Raw genomic sequence first — 23075 nt, forward strand, 5'->3', positions numbered from 1 at the left:
AATAAAAAAATTTCAATTTTTTTTATTGAAAATTATGAGGGTATCTGTTCTCTCATTCAACTTGCTCTCTTAAAGGTAATCTACTTTGTCTTTCTTCCAAGCAAATTCACAAATTACACATTTGTGGTTGAGTCCAAGAAAGGGTTCTATGTTTATTTCTGTGGCAATGTGACAAAAAATGTGAGAGATGTGTTCCACTGGATTTTTTCTAAAATACGGCTGAAGGTAACTCATTGAAAATCAGCTACAGACAGTGATACAACTATGATATATCAATAAAACTTTGTTAGTCATCTTTTAATAGCAAAGGCATGCTCTTATGATTCATGAATAGCGTGAGTTGTGTATTTTAGAAATTCTGTGATTATAATTTTATTAAGATATTTCTCTGTGGAATTTGTCATGTTATAGCTGCTTAGTGTTAAGAAGTCTTGTCACCAAGAGCTAGTTTAAAAGTTGTGTGCTGTCTTGTAATGGAGTGTATCTCCTTTCAAATTAACTGCATTTACCAAGGAGGAAAATACAGCTTCTTTAAATTGTATGTTTAAGTGATATTTAACATATGGAAGACAAGAAGAAAATCAGTATACCAGATATAGAAGGTGGTTTCTACACTTGCCAATAGTATTTGAATATTTGAAAGATGACTTGAAATGTGTATAAACTTCTTTCTTTAATTTTTTTTTTTAATTTAAGTAATCTCTACATCCAACTTTGGGCTCAAACTCACGACCCAGAGATCAAGAACAGCATACTCTTCTTACTGAGTCACCCAGGCGCCCCAAACTACTCCTGATTAAAAATTTGCCTGTGTTGGGGCACCTGGGTGGCTCAGTCCTTAAGGGTCTGCCTTCGGCTCAGGTCATGATCCCCGGGTCCTGGGATCGAGCCCCGCATCGCATCGGGCTCCCTGCTCAGCGGGAAGCCCAATTCTCAACCTCTCCCACTCCCCCTGCTTGTGTTCCCTCTCTCGCTATGTCTCTATCAAATAAATAAATAAAAATCTTTAAAAAATTTGCCTGTGTCTATGAGATTATCAAAGTGTTCCATTCAACAAAGACTCACCATTTGAAATTCCAGTAGAAAGCAGCACCTAAATACCACAGGAGTAATTATTTCAGGAAAAGCAAATAAAATGAACTAAAACATGTATGTCAGAATAAATTTGGAAATAAAATTAGAAACTATTTGACTTTAGAGATCTAATTTGTGACTTGCAGAGATTACCAGTGGACAATTAGAGAACATAAAAGCTGGAAAGGCTTTTAGAGATCATCCAGCCGAACCTCTGTAATAAAGAGGAAATAGACCTTGATTGGTTGGTTTGTGAGCTAAACTTCACATCACATCCTGTGTGTGTGTGTGCGTGCGTGTTTCAGGTGGCAGTTTAGAGTTTATTCGGTATTGAAAGAATTACATGAAGATTTCAAGTTGGTCTTATATATATATTTGTAAGCATGCTGGCATGCAGAACAGTCTATATAAAACATCTAGAAAAGTAAAGAACTTGATCATAACCTGGAATATGGGAAAGAAGACATACAGGATGGTCATATAGATTAGTGTTTAAGAGTGTGGTGTCTGGTCTGAATCTTGTCTCCACTACTATGAGACTTTGTGTTTTGGTTTCCTCATCTGGAAAACATAGTTAAACAAGCGTCCGTCTGCCTCAAAGAGAATAGGGATTACATGAGATAATCCGGATCAAGGATTAGTACAGTGCCGGGTATATAGTAAACACTCAATAAATGTAAATTGCTGTTATTGTTTTGTCAATATGTCAAGGAAAAGAGGAATGGATCAAAAAGCATTTTCAGAATAAAGTCAAAATACGTCACTAGAACTTTCAGGTCATTGGAACTGAATTGGAACCCCTATGAAAAGGTGGAGGGGATCAAATGACGTAGACCGCCTTAGCAACAGGCCCCCAAAGAAGGTGAATTTCAGTAACCAATAAGAGTCTGAGCTGTGGAGGAGGTAGCCAATCGGTAACGGAAAGAGGAAGAGGGAGGACGCGCCAATTCTTCTGCCTGAGCCTCGGCCCAACAAAATGGCGGCGGCGGCGGCGTCGCTTTGTTTCCGCGGCTCCTGCGGCGGGGGCAGTGGTAGCGGCCTTTGAGCTGTGGGGAGGATCTTGCACCAGCTATAGTGACGACTAAGAGTCCATTGCATTTGTGTCGTAACCCCGTGCCGGAGAGCGCAAAGCGGCGCCCTAGGGTCGTTGAAGCTACAAGGCGTTGAAGCGAAAACATGACTGCTGAGCCCATGAGGTAAAATACAACCCCGTCTCACGGGTCCTAGCGGTCTCGGTCTCTGCGCCTTTTGAGTAGGGTGTTTGGGAAAGCTTTGGCTTGGTGGGTTAGGCCTCTCTGTTGGTTAGCGGAAAGAGACATCGTTTTCTCTTTCAGTGAGAAGGGTTTTGGAGTTTCGGCGGTAGGCTTCAGCCCGGGGTGGGGGTGGGGGTGCGGGTGCGGGTGCGGGTGCGGGTGCGGGTGGGGGTGGGGGGGCGCGGCCTGGCGTGTTGGGCGCTTCCTCCAACCTCCCCTAACCGGTGAAGCTTAGTTGGCCTCGTCTAGTTTATTCTTTGGTGCCTGTGGAATTGAGACCCCCTCAGTCGGAGGCGTTTTTGGTATCCCGGTCGTTCTTCCTAATTTTTGGGCCTGGAAACTGCGTGGGGAAGGAGAGAAGGGGGGGTAGAGGGGGAGGGGCGGGCGGGAGGGAGGATGTGAGATCCTGGGACGAGTTAGTGGCGTTTGGATAGCAGGAGACGGGAAATACCCCAGCTTTGCGGATTTTATTTTTCTGCAGCCCCTGGGGACAAGCTCTTCTTTGGGGGGTGAACGGGTGGGTCTTGCTAGGTTTTTACATTCCTTCTCTACTCCAGATCCTGAAGGGTATCCTTGGATTTATCTCTAGGCAAGGGGGTACTAACGCAGGGTATACCCCAGGATACTTTTTGTGAAGTCAAGCTTTAATGGGTGGTAAGGCAGACCTCAAATGTTTCTCCACTTTCTGAGCAAATTTCGAGCAAGAGTAATTAGACCCTACTTTTAAAAAATTTATTCCGTGAGGGATGAGGAGCAGGTTAATGTGGGTCGATGGGAAGTAAGATTTATTGCAAGGGAAGCTGTGCCTGGTAGGCCTCCTCTTACCAATCATGCACGTTTATTAGGTTGAGGTTGTTTTTCTCTTGTGCTTCTGATTTGCCTCTTGATAGTGTCTAAAAATATGGGTTGTTAATATGAAATGTATACTACTTTTACACAGGTGGCAGGTTTGCTTTTCAGGCTGTTTGACATCTGACTTTTCATCCCTTGTGAATTAAGTAATTTTTCGGCTCTGAAATGTATCCTTGGCGCCTAGTGGCAAAATAAAGAAAACTACAGGGAGCATGGATCAGAATTGCTTTGGTAGTTGGCAAAATGTGCCTTTGAGTAAGTATTATGATGATGGTTGACGCTTTTAGAGCACTTTACCTAGCATGTAGAGTCTGGGAATGAGCCTGTGATACCTATTATGCCTATTTTTCTACATTAATAAGCAGTAGATCGATCTTTTCCTTTCCTTGAGGGAAAAAAACACTTTAGTTCTTAGATTATAGATCCGTAGCTATGTAAAGATTGTAGTGTCCGTTTCTGAATTTATGTTAATTGGTCCAGCTACAATAAACCTCTATTTATAGGGTATTGGGCATGTAAGAGGTACCCAGTACAACTTGTTGGCTGGTTATTAGGTGCTCATGTTCGTGTACATGAAGGGTGTACCTTACAGGTAAATATAACCTCTAGATTTTACTGAAAGTCTCACTAAAAGGAGACTTCATTCATTTTATGCTGAGGTCAGTTTTTTTGTATTGGTCTTGAAAAGTGCTTATTGTTGACCTTCACCTGTATAATCTGAATTCTCAAAACAGCCCTATGGGGTAGGTACTTAGTGTTCCTCATTTTACAGCTGAGGAGGAAACAGGCATAGGGAGATCAAAGAGCTTGACTAGAGCTATAGAGCTTGTAACTGGTGGAGCTGAAATTGAACCCAGTTTTGACTCCAGAACTTATGTTCTTAACCACAAAGCATTAATGCCTCCTTGAGCTGCCATGTCTAATGTGGTTATGATCATTTTAATTTAGCCCAAGTGTTACAATGAAGAAGTTTGTGTTAGCTACTATTGTGGTTATTTGTTGTAGGTCTTAGAGCTTGTAGCTGTTACAGTATTTTGCCTTTTATATACAGATGAGATAATGAGAAAAACTGAAACATTTAGTTACAGGAGAGTCTTAAGCTGCATGAAAAACGCCTTGTAAAGAACCACATATATAAATGTTAATTTAAAAATGTATGATGCTCCCTGATTATTTACTGTGAAGGAGCACCAAGTGGGTGTTCAGAACTGTCTCAGGCTGAAGTGTCATTCATCTCAAGTCATAATCATAGTCAAAGGATAATCTGACAGGTAGTGCTTGAATGAGTAGAACCCACAATACTGAATCACTCTTGATTCTCTCCTAATGTGAGGTAGAAATAATAGAGCAATTCTATACATTATCATTAATTTTATTTTACACAATAGTTACACATTTTTTTTGTATCAGAACTTTGGTTGAGCACTTAAAAATAGGAACAAAAAATAGTTCTGATTTTTACTAGTGTTTATAAAAAAAGATATTTTCTATGATTCTGTGGTGAAAAAATAGCCAGAAGGCAAGAAGGGGGGGAAATAAACTGATGACTTGGCTAAATCATACACTGAAAAATGAGTGGCTCAGTCTTTAAAAGGTTTTGTTTTGTATTTTATTTTAAATAAGATTGGCTTGTTGAAATATCATTATGATTGACAGATAAACTTTTTTTGTATAAAGGTCAGAGATTTGATGGGACTTGTCATTCTTTTTTTTTAAGATTTTATTTATTTATTTGAGATAGAGCATGAGCAGGGGGGAGGAACAGAGGGAGAGGGATAAGTAGGCTCCCCCCTAAAGCAGGGAGCCGGAAGCAGGGAGCCGGACGCAGGGCTTGATACCAGGAGCCCAAGATCATGACCTGAGCCGAAGGCAGACACTTAACTGACTGAGCCACCCAGGCTCCCTGACTTGTCATTCTAATAGTTATGGCAGTTGATTACTTGAAAACTGACAGCAGTATAACTTGTTATTGGTCTTAAATTTTATTTTTAAATTTATTTATTTGTTTTTAAGTAAGGTCTGTGCCCAGTGTAGGGCTTAAACTGATAACCCTGAGATCAAGAGTCACGTGCTCTGTCGACTGAGACAGGTGCCCCATGGTCTTAAATTTTAAAAGGCAGAAGTGATCTAAGTGGAGAGATGCTGGGAAAATGTCTTAGAAATATCTGTTAGGGTAGTAATTCACAATCATTGCCTACTAACCTAATTTTCAAAAATGTTATCTGTGAAATATTTGCATTCCCACCAAGTGGGAAGTATTAAGCCAGGCTGTGGAGGGGGAGTAAATGCAATTTTTATAAAGGGTTTTGAAAGCATTTAAATACCAGTTGTTTGTTTATGTTGCTGATTGGGTGAAAAGAAAGACCTTTGTGACTTTAATTTTGATCATATCAGTTCTCATTGGCAACCCTTGGTATAGTTGTCCATAAGCTTTCAGTTGTATTTCTAGAGATAAGATACATGTAGTACTTAAAGAAATTTCTGTATAGATACAGGTGTGTAAGATAATTTTTTCTGTAAGAAATTGTGTGTTTATGTGTCTATTTCACTCTTGGAGTCTGAATAAATTTATGGATTATATCAGACAAATCTTAGGTTTACATGAAGTCCTTTCCTCCAGAGCCTGAATGTTCTCTTGAACATTGGCAAAAGCTGTTCAAATGGTTTAAGCCATTGGAAAATGATGTTTAGATCTTCTCTTAGGAATGTTGAATATAGTAGGACAGTAAAAGGAGCATCCAAGTAGGATTTCTCTGTACCTGTATGCTAATGTTTGTCTTATGATTGGCTTGATAGCTGACATGCAAGGTATCATCCTCCGTTTCTCCATCTGTAAAATGGGAGTAAGTTTAATAGATATTGATAAAGCCTGCAGTTCTGGAGGAAGTAACATGGTTATAACAGTGGTTCTTAAAAGGCAATAAACTAAAGCTCTTTGTGGTCTTTGCTAATTCCTAACTGTTTTAAGCATGTAAAGAGGTCCTGAGATTAAAAGTTTGAGAACTGCTGGTTACAAGGCATGAACACTGAACTCTGAGCCAAACCAGGGTTTTCTAGGTATAGCTCTGTTGCTTAACTGATTGTAGGACCTTGGACAGATTTATCCTTTCCAGGCTTCTGCTTTGTCATTTGCAAAATGAACCTGTATTTGATGTTCTATAAGGTTATTAAAAAAAATGGGGGCACCTGGTTGGCTCAGTCGGTAGAGTAGGTGACTCTTGATCTCAGGGCTGTGAGTTTGACCCCACATTGGGCATAGAGTTTTAAAAAAATAAAAAAATAGTTCTGCTTATGTGAATGTTGATCATTTTTTGGTTTTACTTTGGGGGTAGGAAGAAGGGTAGTGCTGAAGGGAAGTTTCTTTAGCCACGTATGCATATCTTTTTTTTTTTTAAACTTACATTGTTAGGATACAGGTGTTTTGTTGATGATATCATCTGTCATCAATGTACATGTATTTGTGCAAACATTGGAAAGGAAACACTTTGTTGAGTAGTTTGTTAATATTGTGGCTCAGGATATGTTCTATTTTGAAAGATTATTATATCCAGGATATTATATTTCTGCCCTTTTTTAAAGATTTATTTATTTATTTATTTATTTTAGAGAGTGAGAGAGTGCAGTGGGGAGGGGCAGAAGGAGAGGGGGAGAGAGTTTCAAGCAGGCTCCGTGCTGAGCACAGAGCCCAACGTGGGGCTCCATCTCATGACCCTGAGATCACAACCTGAGCTGAAACCAAGAATTGGATGTTCAACCTACTGCGCCACTCAGGTGCCCCATTTCTGCTTTTTTTTTTTTTAAGGTTTTATTTATTTATTTGTCAGAGAGACAGAGACGGAGAGAGCACAAGCAGGGGGAGCAGCAGGCAGAGGGAGAAGCAGGCTCCCCACTGAGCACGGAGCCCTGTGCGGAACTCGATCCCAGGACCCTGGGATCATGACCTGAGCCGAAGGCAGACGCTTAACCGACTGAGCCAACCAGGTGTCTCGATTTCTGCCCTTTTATGTTTAGGGATGATACTTATGAAAAGACCTTTATTCTGGCCAGTTGTGCTTTTTGCCCTGGGAAAAGATTCTGTGAATTGTGTGCTATAGTCGCTATTTTGAGATCCTGTTTCTTGAGACTTTGTCTTTCAGTTTTGGTTTGAAGTAGCCATTCTTGGTATCTATAGTTCAGCTTTCTTGTTGACTGTTATATACAATATTGTTTAAGAAATTATTGGTATGGCAGGGGTGTTCATGTGTTTATATCCTGTACTTCATATTTTGGGAGAATGCTTTATTAGTTGATCAAATACTTGAGTATCAACTAGGGGCCAGGCACTGTGCTATGGTATGCAAAGTTTAATACAAAATTCTCACCTCCTTAAGGCATTCTTAACCTAGTGAGGGAGATATTAAGTACATAAGCAGGTATAAAACAGTGCTAAAATAGAGGTATATTGGTTTTACTGGGTACCAGAAATGAAGGAAAGCCTAATTTGGGGGACATCTAGGAAAGTTTTACAGAGGAGATGGTATCGGTATTGGGTCTTTTTTTAAATTTTTTTAAAGATTTTATTTATTTATTTTGAGAGAGAGAGAATGAGAGCACGAGACGGAAGAGGGTCAGAGGGAGAAGCAGACCCCCCGCTGAGCAGGGAGCCCGATGCGGGACTCGATCCCGGGACTCCAGGATCATGACCTGTGCCAAAGGCAGTCGCTTAACCAACTGAGCCACCCAGGCGCCCTGTATTGGGTCTTGAAGATGAGTTAGCAATTGAGGGTTGACTATGAAAAAGGGCTGCCCATGCATCGGGATTGGTATGGCTAAAGATTAGTCTTATTTTCCGTATGGCAGAGGAAATTATAGACATGTACACAAATAATTTTGAAGCAGGATATAAAATAATAAGTGCTGCAGTAGGTAAAAACTAAATTTAGAGTAGGAAGGTATTTCTGATGGGGTCCAGGGAAGGCCCTTGGAGGATAGGTATGGTTTGACAAAACTGGGGGAGAGTCCAGATGTGAGATATATAGCAGCTTGAGCAAAGGATTGTGGTATATATTAGTGTTTTCTCTTTGGAAGCAGGTCAACTTAGAATTTTTAACTCAGTTCCTGGACAAGTATTGGATAACTATTGTGCAATTAGTATGTTTTTTCCCCAGCTTTATTGATATATAGTTGACATACAACACTGTAAGTTTAAGATGTACAACGTGATGATTTGATATATGTATATATTTTGAAATGTTTACCACGATAAGATTAGTTAACACATCCCTCACCTCACATAACCATTTTTTTGTTCTTATAGTGAGAACATTTTTTTTCAGATAATTTATTTATTTGTGTCTATATTTATCTCCACCATTGTGCTATAAATTCATTTAGGGCACGAACTATGGCCCCTTCATTTTACCACTCCCCCCCTCCCCAAAATAGTGCCTGGTTAATATCAGGGCCCAATTACTGCTTGGCAAACTGAACTAAATTAAATTTAAATTAAAATCTACTGAAGGAGACAGCTGTATATAGAAGTGCACAAAATCATGAGCTAAGAGTTTGATAATTATGGTACAACAAGAACCTCTCTTTGGTGAGAACATTTTAAAATCTACTCTCTAGCAACTTTGATGTAATAGAGTATAGTTAATTATAGTCACCATGCTATGTATTAGATGTCCAGAACTTATTCATCTTCTAGTGCAGTTTGTATGTTAACTTTTGTGGCTTGATGATCTTGAAAAAGCCATATGTGCCCTTTGTAAATGAGCCTGATAATTTCAGTTCAGAAGAACTGTCAAAAGTATTTTCCACTTTTCTTAAAGATTGTGTAGAATTTAATGCACAGATTTTGATTGACTATGATTGTTCAAAATCTATCCTTAGTTGTTTTTATTTTGGTCATTTGAAGTGGTCAGTTGACTTTGTAAATCACTGATTTATAATAAATTACTATTTATTTTAAATTACTGTTTATTACTATTATAATAAATTACTAAATTTATAATAAATAAATAACTTTGATTTTGGACTTTATAAATCACTGATTTATAAAGTCCAAAATCAAAGTAATTTATTTTCATGTAATACTAGATTTGTTATTTTGCTTATTTGAATTATCTTAACTGTTTTTTGATTTATATGATAGGATTCCAAACCTAGTTATGCTATAATGCTTGTTTTGAATATGCATATTTGTCCCAACAAGATTGATACATCAGGGAACAATTTGGGCATAAGACAAAATTTGCATTTTCTTATGCAGGATTTTGTCTGCAAGTTCAGGGATCAGCAAATTATGACCACCAACCAGTGGCCTGTTTTTGTAAATAAAGTTCTGTTGGAACACACCCAAGCCCATTTGTCTATATTGTTGGTGGTTGCTTTTGTACCACAATCTCAGAGTTGAATAGTTCTAACAAAGACTTAACGGCCCACAAAGCCTAAAATACTTACTATCTGGTCCTTTATAGAAAGTTTTCCCTGGGTGAAAACAGGAAGCTACACCCAGCTGAACTGAACTGCATTAAATACATGCATATACATGCACACACCTCACACCTCAAACATCTGTTGGCTAGTTCAGTGCACCCCTTGTGTTGTAAGCCACTCCCATCCATATCTGTTGTTACAATTTTCCATCCGATTTCAGATAACCCTCCTTCCATCATTTCACAGTAATTCATGAGCTGCAGCCCTTCTGATGTACTTCCACAAGCAAACTTCAGGTCTTTTTCAAGGTAAAGTGCTGTATTTGTTGTGTTTGTGTATTTTTTAATCACCTCGTATAAACTGTAAAATTGTGCTATTATTTTTATTAGGTTTCTGTCTTTTTAAAAAATGTATCACTGATGAAGTTTTTTGAGTGTTGTAGTTCTAACCCCATTTTCCCTATGAATCCTTTGGTGTTCATTGCACAATTTTGCATAACCTGGTGATTTTTAGGAACTCATGTGATTTCAGAACTGACTGTAATTGTCATCCTGCAAAAAGTACTAATTCATTCACCAAATATTTCTTGGACTACGTGAAGATTAAATGAATTAAAGGACACAAAGCACTTAGATTAGTGTCTGGGACATACTAATTACTCAAATACTAGTTATTACTATTGCCATGTGCCAAGAACTGTTCAAAGTACTGCTTAGGTGAACAAGACAAATTAAAGCCTTGTCCCCGTGGAGCTTACGTTATACTTCAAAAAAATCTGTATTAATACACATTTTGGCTAGTAACTTAGTCCTACTCCCATAAAAGACATTTGGTGTTTTTATAAATAACATTTTAAAGATATCCAGAGATCAAAGACGTTTACTTAAAACAACTTTCTCGTCAATGTCTCATTGATCTCATGCAATATTTTATTGAATGATTTTTAAAAATGTTTTTAATAAATGTACCCTTGGAAGATGAATCTGATCTACCTTCAAGGAAATAAAGAAAATCATCTCCTTTTTACTATATTTCAAAATAAAAATTAAAAAATAGAAATTCAGACTTAATTTGCAAAAATAGTATGCAGATTCTCATAGGCCCGCCACCCAGATTCAGCAAATAGTAATTTTTTACATTTGCTTTATCATTCTGTCTATATTGTTTTTGAGCCATTTGAGAGTAAATTGCAGACATGATGCTCCTTTCCCCCCGAATACTTCAATATGTATTTCCCCCAAATAGGAATATTCTCTTATGTAGCCTCAGTATAGTTAGCCAAATTAGAAATTAACATTGATACTATTTCTTTTTTTTAAGATTTTGTTTGTGTATTTGAGAGAGGGAGGGAGAGAGCACAAGCAGGGGGAGCAGCAGAGGCAGAGGGAGAAGCAGACTCTCTGCAGAGCAGAGAGCCAGATGTGGGGCTCGATCCCAGGACCCTGGGATCATGACCTGAGCCGAAGGCAGCTGCTTAACTGACTGAGCCACCCAGGCGCCCCACTATTTCTTTATTTAAAAGATTTTTTTAAAAGATTTTATTTATTTGAGAGAGAGTGCACGCACACATGTACACACGAGAGGGAGGCAGGGGCAGAGGGAGATGGAGAAGCAGCCTCCCCATTGAGCGGGGAGCCTGAAGCGGGATCCCAGGACCCCGATATCATGACCTGAGCTGAAGGCAGATGCTTAACAGACTGAGCCACTCAGGTGCCCTAAGATTTTATTTTATTTTATATATTATTTATTTATTTGACAGAGACACAGTGAGAGAGGGAACACAAGCAGGGGGGGCGTGGGAGAGGGAGAGGCAGGCTTCCCGCTGAGCAGGGAGCCCAGTGCGGGGCTTGATCCCAGGACCCCGATGTGGGGCTTGAAACCAGGACCCTGAGATCATGACCTGAGCCAAAAGCAGATGCTTAACGACTGAGCCACCCAGGCGCCCCCTTAAGATTTTATTTTTAAGCAATCTCTGCACTCAGTGTGGGGCTTTAACTCACAACTCTGAAATCAAGAATTGCGTGCTCCACTGACTGAGCCAGCCAGGCGCCCCCATACAATACTGTTCCTAATCTACAGACCTTATTCATGTTTTGCCAGTTGCTTCATAATGTCCTTGATAGTGAAAGAAAAAAATTTTTTTCTGGTCTAGCATCCAATTTTGGAGCATGCATTGCAATTCATTGTCATGTCTCTTTAATCTTTACTCTTGAGCAGTGTACCTTGCTGTTTTTTTTCCCTTACATATTTTTGAAGAACAGGGTAGTTAATTTGGGTTTGTCTGATATTTCCTTGTGATCACATATTTTGCTAGAAATACTATGATGTGTCTTTCTCAGCACATTTATTTTATTTTTTATTTTTATTTTTTTAAAGATTTTATTTGACAGAGAGAGAGACAGCGAGAGAGGGAACACAAGCGGGGGGAGTGGGGGAGGGAGAAGCAGGCTTCCCGCTGAGCAGGGAGCCTGTTGCAGGGCTCTCAATCCCAGGACACTGGGATCATGACTGGAGCCGAAGGCAGACGCTTAACGACTGAGCCACCCAGGGGCCCCTTTCTCAGCACATTTTATCAGGAGGCAAATGATAATTTGCTTTTACTATATTTTAAAATGTATTTTCTTTTAATACTAAGATTATCAATCACCTCATTCTCTGCCATTTAATTTAGGTATTTGAAGCTAGGTTTAGTTAATTTCTATAGAGTTGGGAAGAATTTGCCCACCTCATATTGGTGGTTTTTTTTTTTTTGCTTTTTCCCTTTTCACCTTCTTCATATACATATCCCCAACATTCAAAACCACAAAACACCCTATTTATGAATTTTCATTGTATATTCTAAGTGTCTGCTAAAAGTAGAGAATCAAGAGTGAATGTTTCATGTTAAAGTGACCGCACCTGTTACTTGTTAAGTATATGAAATAATACATTTCTTTCAAAGGCTGACTATCATGCATCCAACACAGCTTACTGAATATCTCAGTTTATTTTTTTAAAGATTTTATTTATTTGAGAGAGAGAGAGAATGAGAGCCAGAGAGCACGAGAGGGAAGAGGGTCAGAGGGAGAAGCAGACTCCCTGCCGAGCAGGGAGCCCGATGCGGGACTCGATTCTGGGACTCCAGGATCATGACCTGAGCCGAAAGCAGTTGCTTAACCAGCTGAGCCACCCAGGCGCCCCTGAATATCTCAGTTTAGACACCGAAGAGAAGATACTGGAGGGTACTAAATGACTTCAGGGTTGTTTTGTGGTTTTTTTTCAGGGTTTTTTTTTTTTTTAATGCTCAACAAATCACTCTTCTTTTAAGGAATGCCTGAGCAGACATTATCTTCATTTTAATAAGCATTTATTATTCCTCTGTAAAGGCAATATGTTATTTCCCACATGGGAAAAAGATGAACCCTGACCAGTTTCCTCCTTTGAGGAGCTTACACTCCAGTAGAGAGTATTCTGAGTTTTAAACAAGGAACTCTAAGCAGAATGTGTTGCTTATTAATAAGAGAAGTAAAACAAAATTCAGTAGAAGAGGGGGAAGGGAACCTTCTTTGAGCTGAGTTGTGGTACGATTGGAAAGTCATGTGTGAATTATCTTGCAGAGAGCTTCGAATGTTATGCTTAGGAATTTCATACTGTATAAACATGGGGAGCCTTTTTTTAAAAAAAAAAGAATTTATTTATTTGACAGAGAGAGAGACAGCTAGAGAGGGAACACAAGCAGGGGGAGTGGGAGAGGGAGAAGCAGGCTCCCCACTGAGCAGGGAGCCCTACGTGTGGCTCGATCCTAGGACCCTGGGATCATGACCTGAGCCAAAGGCAGGCGCTTAACGACTGAGCCACTCAGGCACCCCAGCATGGGGAGCCTTTGAATATTTTGAGCATGGGGTTACATTTGAGTTTACTCTATGCCAATCATTGGAAATACTGAGAAGATAGAACAGTCCTTTAGACGAGGAGTATATTTAGGAGAATATAGACATATATGTTCTGTTCCCATTTCCCCTAAAAGTATAGTAGCAGATGCTAAGTACTAGCTGAGTACTAATGACACATATGGTATTAGAACACAGTAGTTTAGAACTTGAATCGGGTAGAATGAACTTGGATGAAAAATGGAATTTACAGCCAGGAAAGGATGACTTTTGGGACCTTCTTCCTCCTTCATCCCCATTCCAGTAGATATTAAAAAAATTTAAATGACTTGTGTTCCTGAATACTGCCACCCACTTACTAGTGTATTCCATGATTTGTCTCTGACATCTGAATTCTAAACAATAACCTGATTATTCTGGATGGGAGCTAGGGTTACTTGCCTAACTTGAAGGATGAATTGTGGAAACAGGTGCTGTTTTTTGTCTCTAAAATCTAAATGTCTTAAATTTGTATTTTTTTTTCTGCAGAGAAATAGAACCACAGTTCTCACCTAAAGACCCTTTTCTTACAACTCCTTAAAACAGGAATAAAACTTTCTGCTTTGCTTTCTTGCTCTTGCCACATTGTTTGCCTCTTTTCTCCATTTGCAGACTGTCTTTGGGTGGGGTGTGGTATATCATTGGAATGAGCTGTATTTGTTAAAGCAGAAATCAGTGTATGAGGTGAGATGAAACATTTCTTGAAGGTTTTAGTAATTAGGCCCACATGAACATGGTGACCTTTATTGCAATTTAATTTTTATTTAGAGTATTACACAGAGACTGCTGTTTAAACATAATAAGGCAGAATGCTGACCTTATTCAAATATTGCTGCTTTATTACAAATTTGTAATTTCTTACCTCCATTAGAGCATGTATACTTTTATATTTAAAAAAATAGACTGGAATGTTTTTAGTCCTCCATTGTGTCTTTTTCTTTTTTTTTCAAATTTTATTTAAATTCTAGTTAACATACAGTACAATATTGGTTTCAGGAAGTCTTCAATTTTAAAAAAAGTATTTTATTTGAGAAAGAGAGAGAGCACAAGTAGGGGGAGGGACGGAGGGAGAGGGGGAGGGAGAAGCAGACTCCCTGCTGAGCAGGGGCCCTGATGTGGGGTTTGATTCTAGGATCCTGAGATCTTGACTGAAGTCAAACACTTAACCGAATGAGCCACCCAGGTGCCCCCTTCATGGTTTCTTAAATGTTTTGGAAAGGTTGACATTTTTTTAAAGATTTTATTTATTTATTTGACAGAGAGAGAGAACACAAGCAGGGGGGAGTAGCAGACAGAGGCAGAGGGAGAAGCAGGTTCCTTGCTGAGTAGGGACCTGATGCAGGGCTCAGTCCCAGGACCCTGCGATCATGACCTGAGCTGAAGGTAGCCGCTTAACCGACTGAGCCACCCAGGCACCTGGGAAAGGTTGACATTTTCATACCAATTCTGAATAGTGTTTATTTGCCCAAATAGTACTGTTGGTACTGAGCCTGATTAAACCAGAAAAATTTAGGCTCTGCCCTTAAGTGCTTTTAGACTAAAAATAAATAACACAAGACAAGAAGATAATTAATAAATCACAGAGATATATTTCCCAGATAACAAATATGGCACATATGGAGACAGCTTATATGCATACCTATGAACTTTCAAAACAGATTTTAAGAGATTTTTCTTGTGCTGGAAGGGAGAATGGTAATGGACAAATATTACTGCTACCAACCTTGTTTGTATATTTTTTTGTTATTTTTTAGTTGCAATAAAATATAAAATTTAGCATTTTAACCACTTTAAAGTGTACAATTCAGTGGCATTAAGGTACATTAAATATATTCAGTGTTGTGCAACCATAATTTTCTCAAATTCTGGAACATTTCCTTTACCTCCAAAAGAATCCCTGTATCTCCCAATATTCTGCATCATTGTGCATCCGTTACCTCTGTCCAACTCCAGAACTTTTTTGTCATCTCAAACTGAAACTCTGTACCCATTAAACAGTAAGTTTCATTCCCCTCTCCCCTAATCCCCTGGTAACTACCTTTTCACTTTCTGTCTCTGATTTTAACTATTCTAGATACTTATATATAGATGGAATTGCACAATATTTGTCCTTTTGTGTTTGGCTTATTTCATTATTTAGCATAATGTCCTCAAGTTTCACCCATTTTGTAGCATGTATCAGAATTTCATTCCTTTTTTTAAAAGATTGTATTTATTTATTAGAGAGAGAGAGATAGTGAGAGAGGGAACACAAGCAGCGGGAGTGGGAGAGGGAGAGCAGGCTTCCCGCAGAGCAGGGAGCCTGACGCGGGGTTCGATCCCAGGACTCTGGGATCGTGACCTGAGTCAAAGGCAGAGGCCCAGCGACTGAGCCACCCAGGCACCCCTAGAATTTCATTCCTTTTTAAGGCTAAATAATATTCCATTCATTATGTATGTACCATACATATTTAGTTTATCCATTCATCTGTTGATGGACATTTGTATTTTTATCTTGGCTGTTGTGCATAGTGCTTCTGTAAACATTGGTGAACAAATGTCTGTTCAAGTCTGTATTTTCAGTTCTTTTGGGTATGTACCTAGAAGTGGAATTCTAGCTTTAATTTTTTGATGAACCACTAAACTGTTTTCCATGGTGGCTGTACTGTTTTACATTCCCACTTGCATTGTATAAGGGTAAGAATTTCTCTGCATTCTTGGTCAACAATGCTTTTTGTTTTGTTTTGTCTTTTAGAAAAATGAGCTTATACAGTTTATTTTAGAATTAAATTAACTTAAAAAATTTAGTTGAATATGTCAATTATACTCAAAATATAAAACAAATGAGTTGACAAATAAGAAACTAAAATGAAATAAAAGAGGATTAAGAGGTACAAATTTCCAGTTATAAAATAAATAAGTCATGGAGATGCAAAGTACAGCATAGAGAATATAGTCAATAAGATTGTAATAATGTTTGGTACAGATAGTGACTACACTTATCATGGTGAGCACTGAGTAATGTGTAGAATTGTTGAGTCATTATGTGTATACCTGAAATTAAGATAACACTGTATATTATTTATACTTCAGTATTTTTTTTAAGATTTTATTTATTCATGAGAGACAGAGAGAGAGAGAGAAGCAGAGGGAGAACCAGGCTCCCCGCTGAGCAGAGAGCCCGATGGTGGACTCGATCCTAGGACCCTGGGATCATGACCTGAGCCGAAGGCAGACGCTTAACCATCTGAGCCACCCAGGCACCCTATATTTCAGTATTTTGTTGTTTTTTAATAATAGCTATACTAACAGGTGTGAAGTGTTATTGTAGTTTTTATTTGCATTTCCCTAATGACTAGTGATAGAAAGCCTCTTTTCATGTGTTTATTGGCTGTTGGTATATCTTTGGAAAAATGTCTCTTGAAGTCTTTTGCCCAATTAAAAATTTTTTTGTTGTTGTTGTAGGAGTCATTTAAAAATTGTATGGGGTGCCTGGGTGGCTCAGTCTTTAAAGCATCTGCCTTCGGCTCAGGTCATGATCCCACGGTCCTGGGATAGAGCCCCGCATCAGGCTCCCTGCTCGGCGGAGAGCCTGCTTCACCTTCTCCCACTTTCCCTGCTTGTGTTCCCTCTCTCGCTGTGTCTCTCTCTATCAAATAAATAAAATCTTTTTTTAAAAAGATTTTATTTATTTATTTGCGAGAGAGAGAATGAGAGATAGCACAAGAGGGAAGAGGGTCAGAGGGAGAAGCAGACTCCCGCTGAGCAGGGAGCCCGATGCGGGACTCAATCCAGGGACTCCAGGATCATGACCTGAGCCGAAGGCAGTCGCTTAACCAACTGAGCCACCCAGGTGCCCAAAAGAAATAAAATCTTAAAAAAAAATAAAAAATAAAAATTCTGGATATTGGGGTGCCTCAGTCAGTTAGGTGTCTTAACTCTTGATCTTACCTCAGGTCTTGATCTCAGGGTTGTGAGTTCAAGTTCTGGATAGGGCTCCATGCTGCGTTTGGAACCTACTGAAAAAAATTTTTGGTTATTAATCCCTTATCAAATATATGATTTGTGAATATCTTTTCCATTCTGTGGGTTGTCTTTTCTTTCACTCTTTTGGTAGTGTTCTTTGATGCATGAAAGTTTTCAGTTTGGATGAAGTCCAAGTTATCGATTTTTCTTTTGTTGTATGAGTGGTGCCATCTAAGGAATTATTGCCAAATCTAAAGTCATGAAGATTTATCCCTCTATTTTCTTCTTCTTTTTCTTTTTAAAAGATTTTTATTTGTCAGAGAGAGAGAGCACAAGCAGGAGGGAGCAGCAGGCAGAGGGAGAAGCAGGCTCCCTGCTGAGCAAGGAGCCCGATGATGCGGGACTTGATCCCAGGACCCTGGGATCATAACCTGAGCCGAAGGCAGATGCTTAACTGAGTCACCCAGGCGTCCCTATTTTCTTTTAAGAATTTATAGTTTTAGTTCATATGTAGATCTTTGATCCAATTTGATTTAGTTTTTTAAAAAGATTTAAAAAATTTTATTTATTTATGTATTTTATTTATTTATTTTTAAAGATTTTATTTATTTGACAGAGAGAGAGACAGCGAGAGAGGGAACACAAGCAGGGGGAGGGGGAGAGGGAGAAGCAGGCTACCCACTGAGCAGGGAGCCCGATGCGGGGCTCGATCCCTGGACCCTGGGATCATGACCTGAGCCGAAGGCAGACGCTAAACAACTGAGCCACCCAGGCACCCCTATTCATTTATGTATTTTAGAGGGGGAGCAGGGAGGGGCAGAGGTATAAGGAGAGAGAGAATCTTACACAGGCTCCACGCCCAGTGTGGAGCCCTACATGGGGCTTGATCTCACAACCCTGAGATCATGATCTGAGCCAAAATCAAGAGTTGGACGTTTAACCGACTGAGCCACCGAGGCGCCCCAAGATTTTATTTTTAAGTAATTTCTACACCCATCGTGGGGCTTGAATTCACAACCCTGAGATCGAGTCACATGCTCTACTGACTGAGCCAGCCAGGTGCCCCTTGAATTAATTTTTGTATATGGTGTAAGATAGGGTCCAACTTCATTCTTTTGTGTATGGATATCCAGTTCTCCTAGCACCATTTGCTGAAGAGACTGTTCTTTCTCCATTCAGTGGTCTTGGCGTCGTTGTCTAATATCAGTTGACAATAGATGTATGGATATATTTCTGTTTTTTTTGTTCTATTTGTCTAACCTTATGCCAGTACCACACTCATTACTTGAGCTTTGTAACAAGTTTTGAAATTGGGAAGTGAGAGTATTCCAACTTTGTCCTCTTTCAAGATTGGTTTAGCTATTTGGGGTTCCTTGAATTTGCATGTGAATTTTAGGATTGACTTTTCAATTTTTGCAGTAGTGGCTGTTGCGGTTTCAATAGAGAATTACATTGAATCTGTATATTTTGGGGAGTATTGCTCTCAACAATATTAGATCTTTTGGAACATAAGATGTCATTCCATTTAATTGGAATTGTTTATTTTCTTTCTTTTTTTCATTTATTTTTTGTAGTAATCTTTACACCCTACGTGGGGCTTGAACTCATGAACCTGAAATCAAGAGTTGTAAGCTCTTCTGACTGAGCCAGCTAGGCTCCCCTTGAATTAATTTCTTTTAAGCAATATTTTGTAGTGTTCATTGTATAAGTTTTAACCTCTTTGATTAAATTCATTCCTATATATTCTTTTTGATGCTGTTGTAAATGGAAGTGTTTTCTCAACATCCTCTTTGGATTGTTTATTGCCAGTGTATAGGAATATAACTGCTCTCTGTTTGTTGATCTTATATCCTGCAACTGTGCTGAATTCATTTATTATCTCTAGTTTTTTATGGATTCTTTAGGATTTTCTATATGTAAGATCATGTCCTCTACAAACTACTTCATCCTTTACTGTTTGGATTGTTTTTTTCTTTTTAAATTTCTGTTGAATAGAAATGGCAAAAACAACCATACTTGTTTCTGATCTTAGGTTGTAAGTTTTTAGTCTTTTCACTATTAAGTATGATGTTATCCAATTGAGGAAGTTCCTTTCTCTTCCTAGTTCTCTGAGTGTTTTTATTGTGAAAAGGTGTTGAATTTTGTCAGATGATTTTTCTGTGTCAACTTAGATGATTATGTGATTTTCCCTCTTTTTCTATTTATGTGGTATTTTACATTGATTTATTTTTGCTACACTTTGCATTCCTGGGATAAATCCCACTTGGTCATGGTGTATGATTCTTTGAATTCTACTTGCTAGCATTCTGTTTAGGATTTTGTATCAGTAGCTAGTATTTTTTTTTAAAGTTTTTATTTATTTGCCAGAGAGAGACACAGTGAGAGAGGGAACACAAGCAGGGGGAGTGGGAGAGGGAGAAGCAGGCTTCCTGCGGAGCAGGGAGCCCGATGTGGGGCTGGATCCCAGGACCCCAGGATCATGACCTGAGCTGAAGACAGACGCTTAATGACTGAGCCACCCAGGTGCCCCAGTAGCTAGTATTTTGTTTAGGACTTTTGCATCAGTATTCATAAGAGATATCGGCCTGTATTTTTCTTTTTTTGTGATGTCTTTGTCTGCGGTATCAGGGTAATGCTGGCCTTGTAGAATGAGTTAAGTGTTCCCTTCTCTTCTGTTTTTGGGAAGAATTAGAGAGATGATAATTCATTAAATGTTTGGTAGAATTTACTGGTGAAGCCACTGATTCTGGGTTTTTCTTTTTTGGGATGTTTTTGATTATTAACCCAAGAGATTGAATAGTTACAAATCAAAAAAAGAAAAGAAAGAAAAAAGTGGCATTGGTATTTACCTAATGTGGTTGTTTTTACCATTGTTCTTTATTTTATAATATAGCTCCAGGTTACACTGTGGTGGTGTTTCATTTCAGCTTGATTGCTCCCTTTAGCATTTCTTTCAGGGCAAGTATACTAGCAGTGCATTTTCCTCAACTTTTGATTTTTTTGGCCTATTTATTCATTTTTCAGGGATACAGAATTCTTGTTTTTTTTTGCAGCAGTTTACTCAATTTTTAAAAATTTATTTGAGAGAGAGAGAGCACAGGGGGAGGGGCAAAGGGAGGAGGGAGAGTCCTAAACAGACTCCACCAGGACTTGATCTCAGGGCCCTGAGATCATAACCTGAGCTGAAACCAAGAGTTAGATGCTTAACCAACTGCACTACCCAGGTGCCCTTTTTTGCAACACTTTAAATATGTCATGTCACTTTATTGGTTTCCATGGTGTTCAACTGTTAATGAGGATCCATTGTACTTGTCAATTCTCATTGATTTTGAGATTTTCTTTGGCTTTGACAGTTTAATTATATTTTGTCTCACTGTGGAACTCTGTTTATTCTTCTCAGAATTCATTGACCTTGGATATGTAGATTCATGTATTACATGAATTTGGGCTGCTTTGACTATTACTTAAATATTCTTATGGCTTCTTTTTCTTCTCTTCTGTGACTGTCATTATGCATGTGTTATGCTTGATGGTTATCTCACAAGTTTCTGATGCTCTGTTCATTTTTCCTCATTCTTTTTTCTTTCTCTTTCTCATACTGGGTACTCTCAATTGGTGCTATCTTTTTTTTTAAGATTTTATTTATTTATTTGACAGAGAGACAGCAAGAGCAGGAACACAAGCAGGGGGAGTGGGAGAGGGAGAAGCAGGCTTCCTGCCGAGCAGGGAGCCCGATGTGGGGCTCGATCCCAGGACTCTGGAATCATGACCTGAGCGAAAGGCAGACACTTAACAACTGAGCCACCCAGGCGCCCTCAATTGGTGCTATCTTTAAATTCACATATTCTTTCTTATCCTTGGTCAGATCTTCTCTTGAACCTCTGTAGTGAATTTTTCATGTCTGCTATTGTATTTTTCAACTCCAAAACTTTATTTGGTTCCTTTTTATAATTTCTTTGTGTATTTTTACTTTGGTAAGACATGCTGGTTTCTTTAGCTCTTCGTATTTAAAACAGTTTATTTAAAGTCCTTGCCTATTAAAAAAAAAAAAGTCCTTGCCTATTAATTCCAACATCTGGGCCTCCTCAGGGACAGTTCTGTTAATTTCTTCTTTTTTCCCTGGGAATGGGCCATACATTCTTATTTCTTGGCATGCTTCTACGTTTTTGTTGAAAACAGATACTTTGAATATGGTAATATGGCAATTCTGGAAAACATTTTTCCCCCTCCCCAGGGTTTGTTGTTGCTTCTTGTTGTGGTTTTTGCTTAGTGCATTGTGTATTTTTTTTAAGATTTTATTTATTTGAGAGAGAGCGAGAGAGCACAAGCAGCGGGAAGGGGAAGACGGAGAGAGAAGCAGGCTCCTGGCTGAGCAGGGAGCCCCATGTGGGGTTCGATGCCAGGACTCCGGGATCATGACCTGAGCTGAAGACAGGCGTTTAACCGACTGAGCCACCCAGGCGCCCCTGCTTAGTGAACTTTCTTACCTATTTTCACAAAGGCTATATTTGTCATGTCTGGATACTGAAGTGTTTGTTCTGGTAGCTTATTGGTCAGTTAGTGGTTTGACAAAACTTTCCTTAAATACATACAGGCAAAAAAAAAAAAAAACAGTTCAAAAACAAAAACCCAAACCAAACCAAAACAACTCTCTCTCTCTTTGCAGATTGGCTCAGTGTTGGGGTACTTCTCAGTGCTTTGCCAGGCCATTTAAAACTCTTTTGTAACTCTCACTTCCTGATTGGGTGGAGGCTAAAGGTCAGCTAAAGTTGAAAGTTTATGGTCTTTTGTCTTTTCTGAGCATGTGTACAGCCTTGGGCATAGATGTGGCCTTCCAAATTCCTTGGTATGTGCTGGAGCTTTTTGGAGCTCTTTGGAGCTCTTATTTTCTCGTGTTATCTCTATCTGGCTTCTTTCTTCCCATCCTTTTATGTCTGTCAAGTGCCTGGCCCACTTGTTACCCCTTGCCCTGGTGGCTGTGGATAGTATATTTGCCTTTAAATGCTTTGGACAAATCCTGTTTGTTTTAGGAACTTGCTCCTCCTCAGAAAGTTCTGAGGTGGGTGAAAGAAAGACAGCCCCCATCCCAGTCTGTTAGATAATGTCCAAACAGGTCAAAACACACAACCACAATTTTTTAAGAATAGGATCCACATCACTACCTTTGGCATCTGCAAGTTCACTAGGAATGTGGGCCACCATCTTCATGGCTGCCATCTAGCTGGGAGTGGGACATGGTAGGTGCATAAAGTTAAAACACCACAGTGCTCTCATACTGATGTTCAGCAGCTTTTTCTATTAACTGTTCCCTGTTAGTTGTAGGTTTTTGATTAGATTCTAGATTTCCAAAAATGTTGATTTAGAAATTTTTTACTAGTGTAATTGTTGCCTTAGTGGAGGGACAGAATTTTGGAGTTACTTGCTCCACCATTGTATATGATGTCATTCCTGGTGTGTTTGTTGTAATCACTATGCCAGTGCCACATATTCTTAATAACTGTAGCTTTTTATGAAATCTGCTAGGGCATGAACACCCACATTGCTCTTCTTTGTACTATCTTGGCAGTTCTTGAGCTTGTACTGTTCCATATTATATATCCCTTTTTATGTTTCCAAATTCTTTGAT

At 39.0% G+C, this 23075-nt stretch overlaps 1 protein-coding gene across 7 annotated transcripts in view; it reads left to right on the forward strand.

The window, feature by feature from the left end:
• The first annotated feature begins 2019 nt into the window (after positions 1–2019).
• The window catches only part of ATRX (ATRX chromatin remodeler), a 303464-nt gene continuing 282408 nt past the window's right edge, over positions 2020–23075 (forward strand). For 5 of the 7 annotated variants that reach the window (XM_027607480.2, XM_027607484.2, XM_027607481.2 and 2 more), the window contains exons 1-2: positions 2020–2270; positions 9843–9904. In XM_027607480.2, coding sequence (XP_027463281.2) covers positions 9849–9904 — 56 coding nt within the window. In that variant the 5' untranslated portion in view covers positions 2020–2270; positions 9843–9848. The remainder of the gene's footprint in view (positions 2271–9842; positions 9905–23075) is intronic. The other 2 variants (XM_027607482.2, XM_027607483.2) reach the window with 1 other exon arrangement.

This window comes from Zalophus californianus, chromosome X, assembly GCF_009762305.2.
Source record: "Zalophus californianus isolate mZalCal1 chromosome X, mZalCal1.pri.v2, whole genome shotgun sequence".
Taxonomy (NCBI): Eukaryota; Metazoa; Chordata; class Mammalia; order Carnivora; family Otariidae; genus Zalophus; species Zalophus californianus.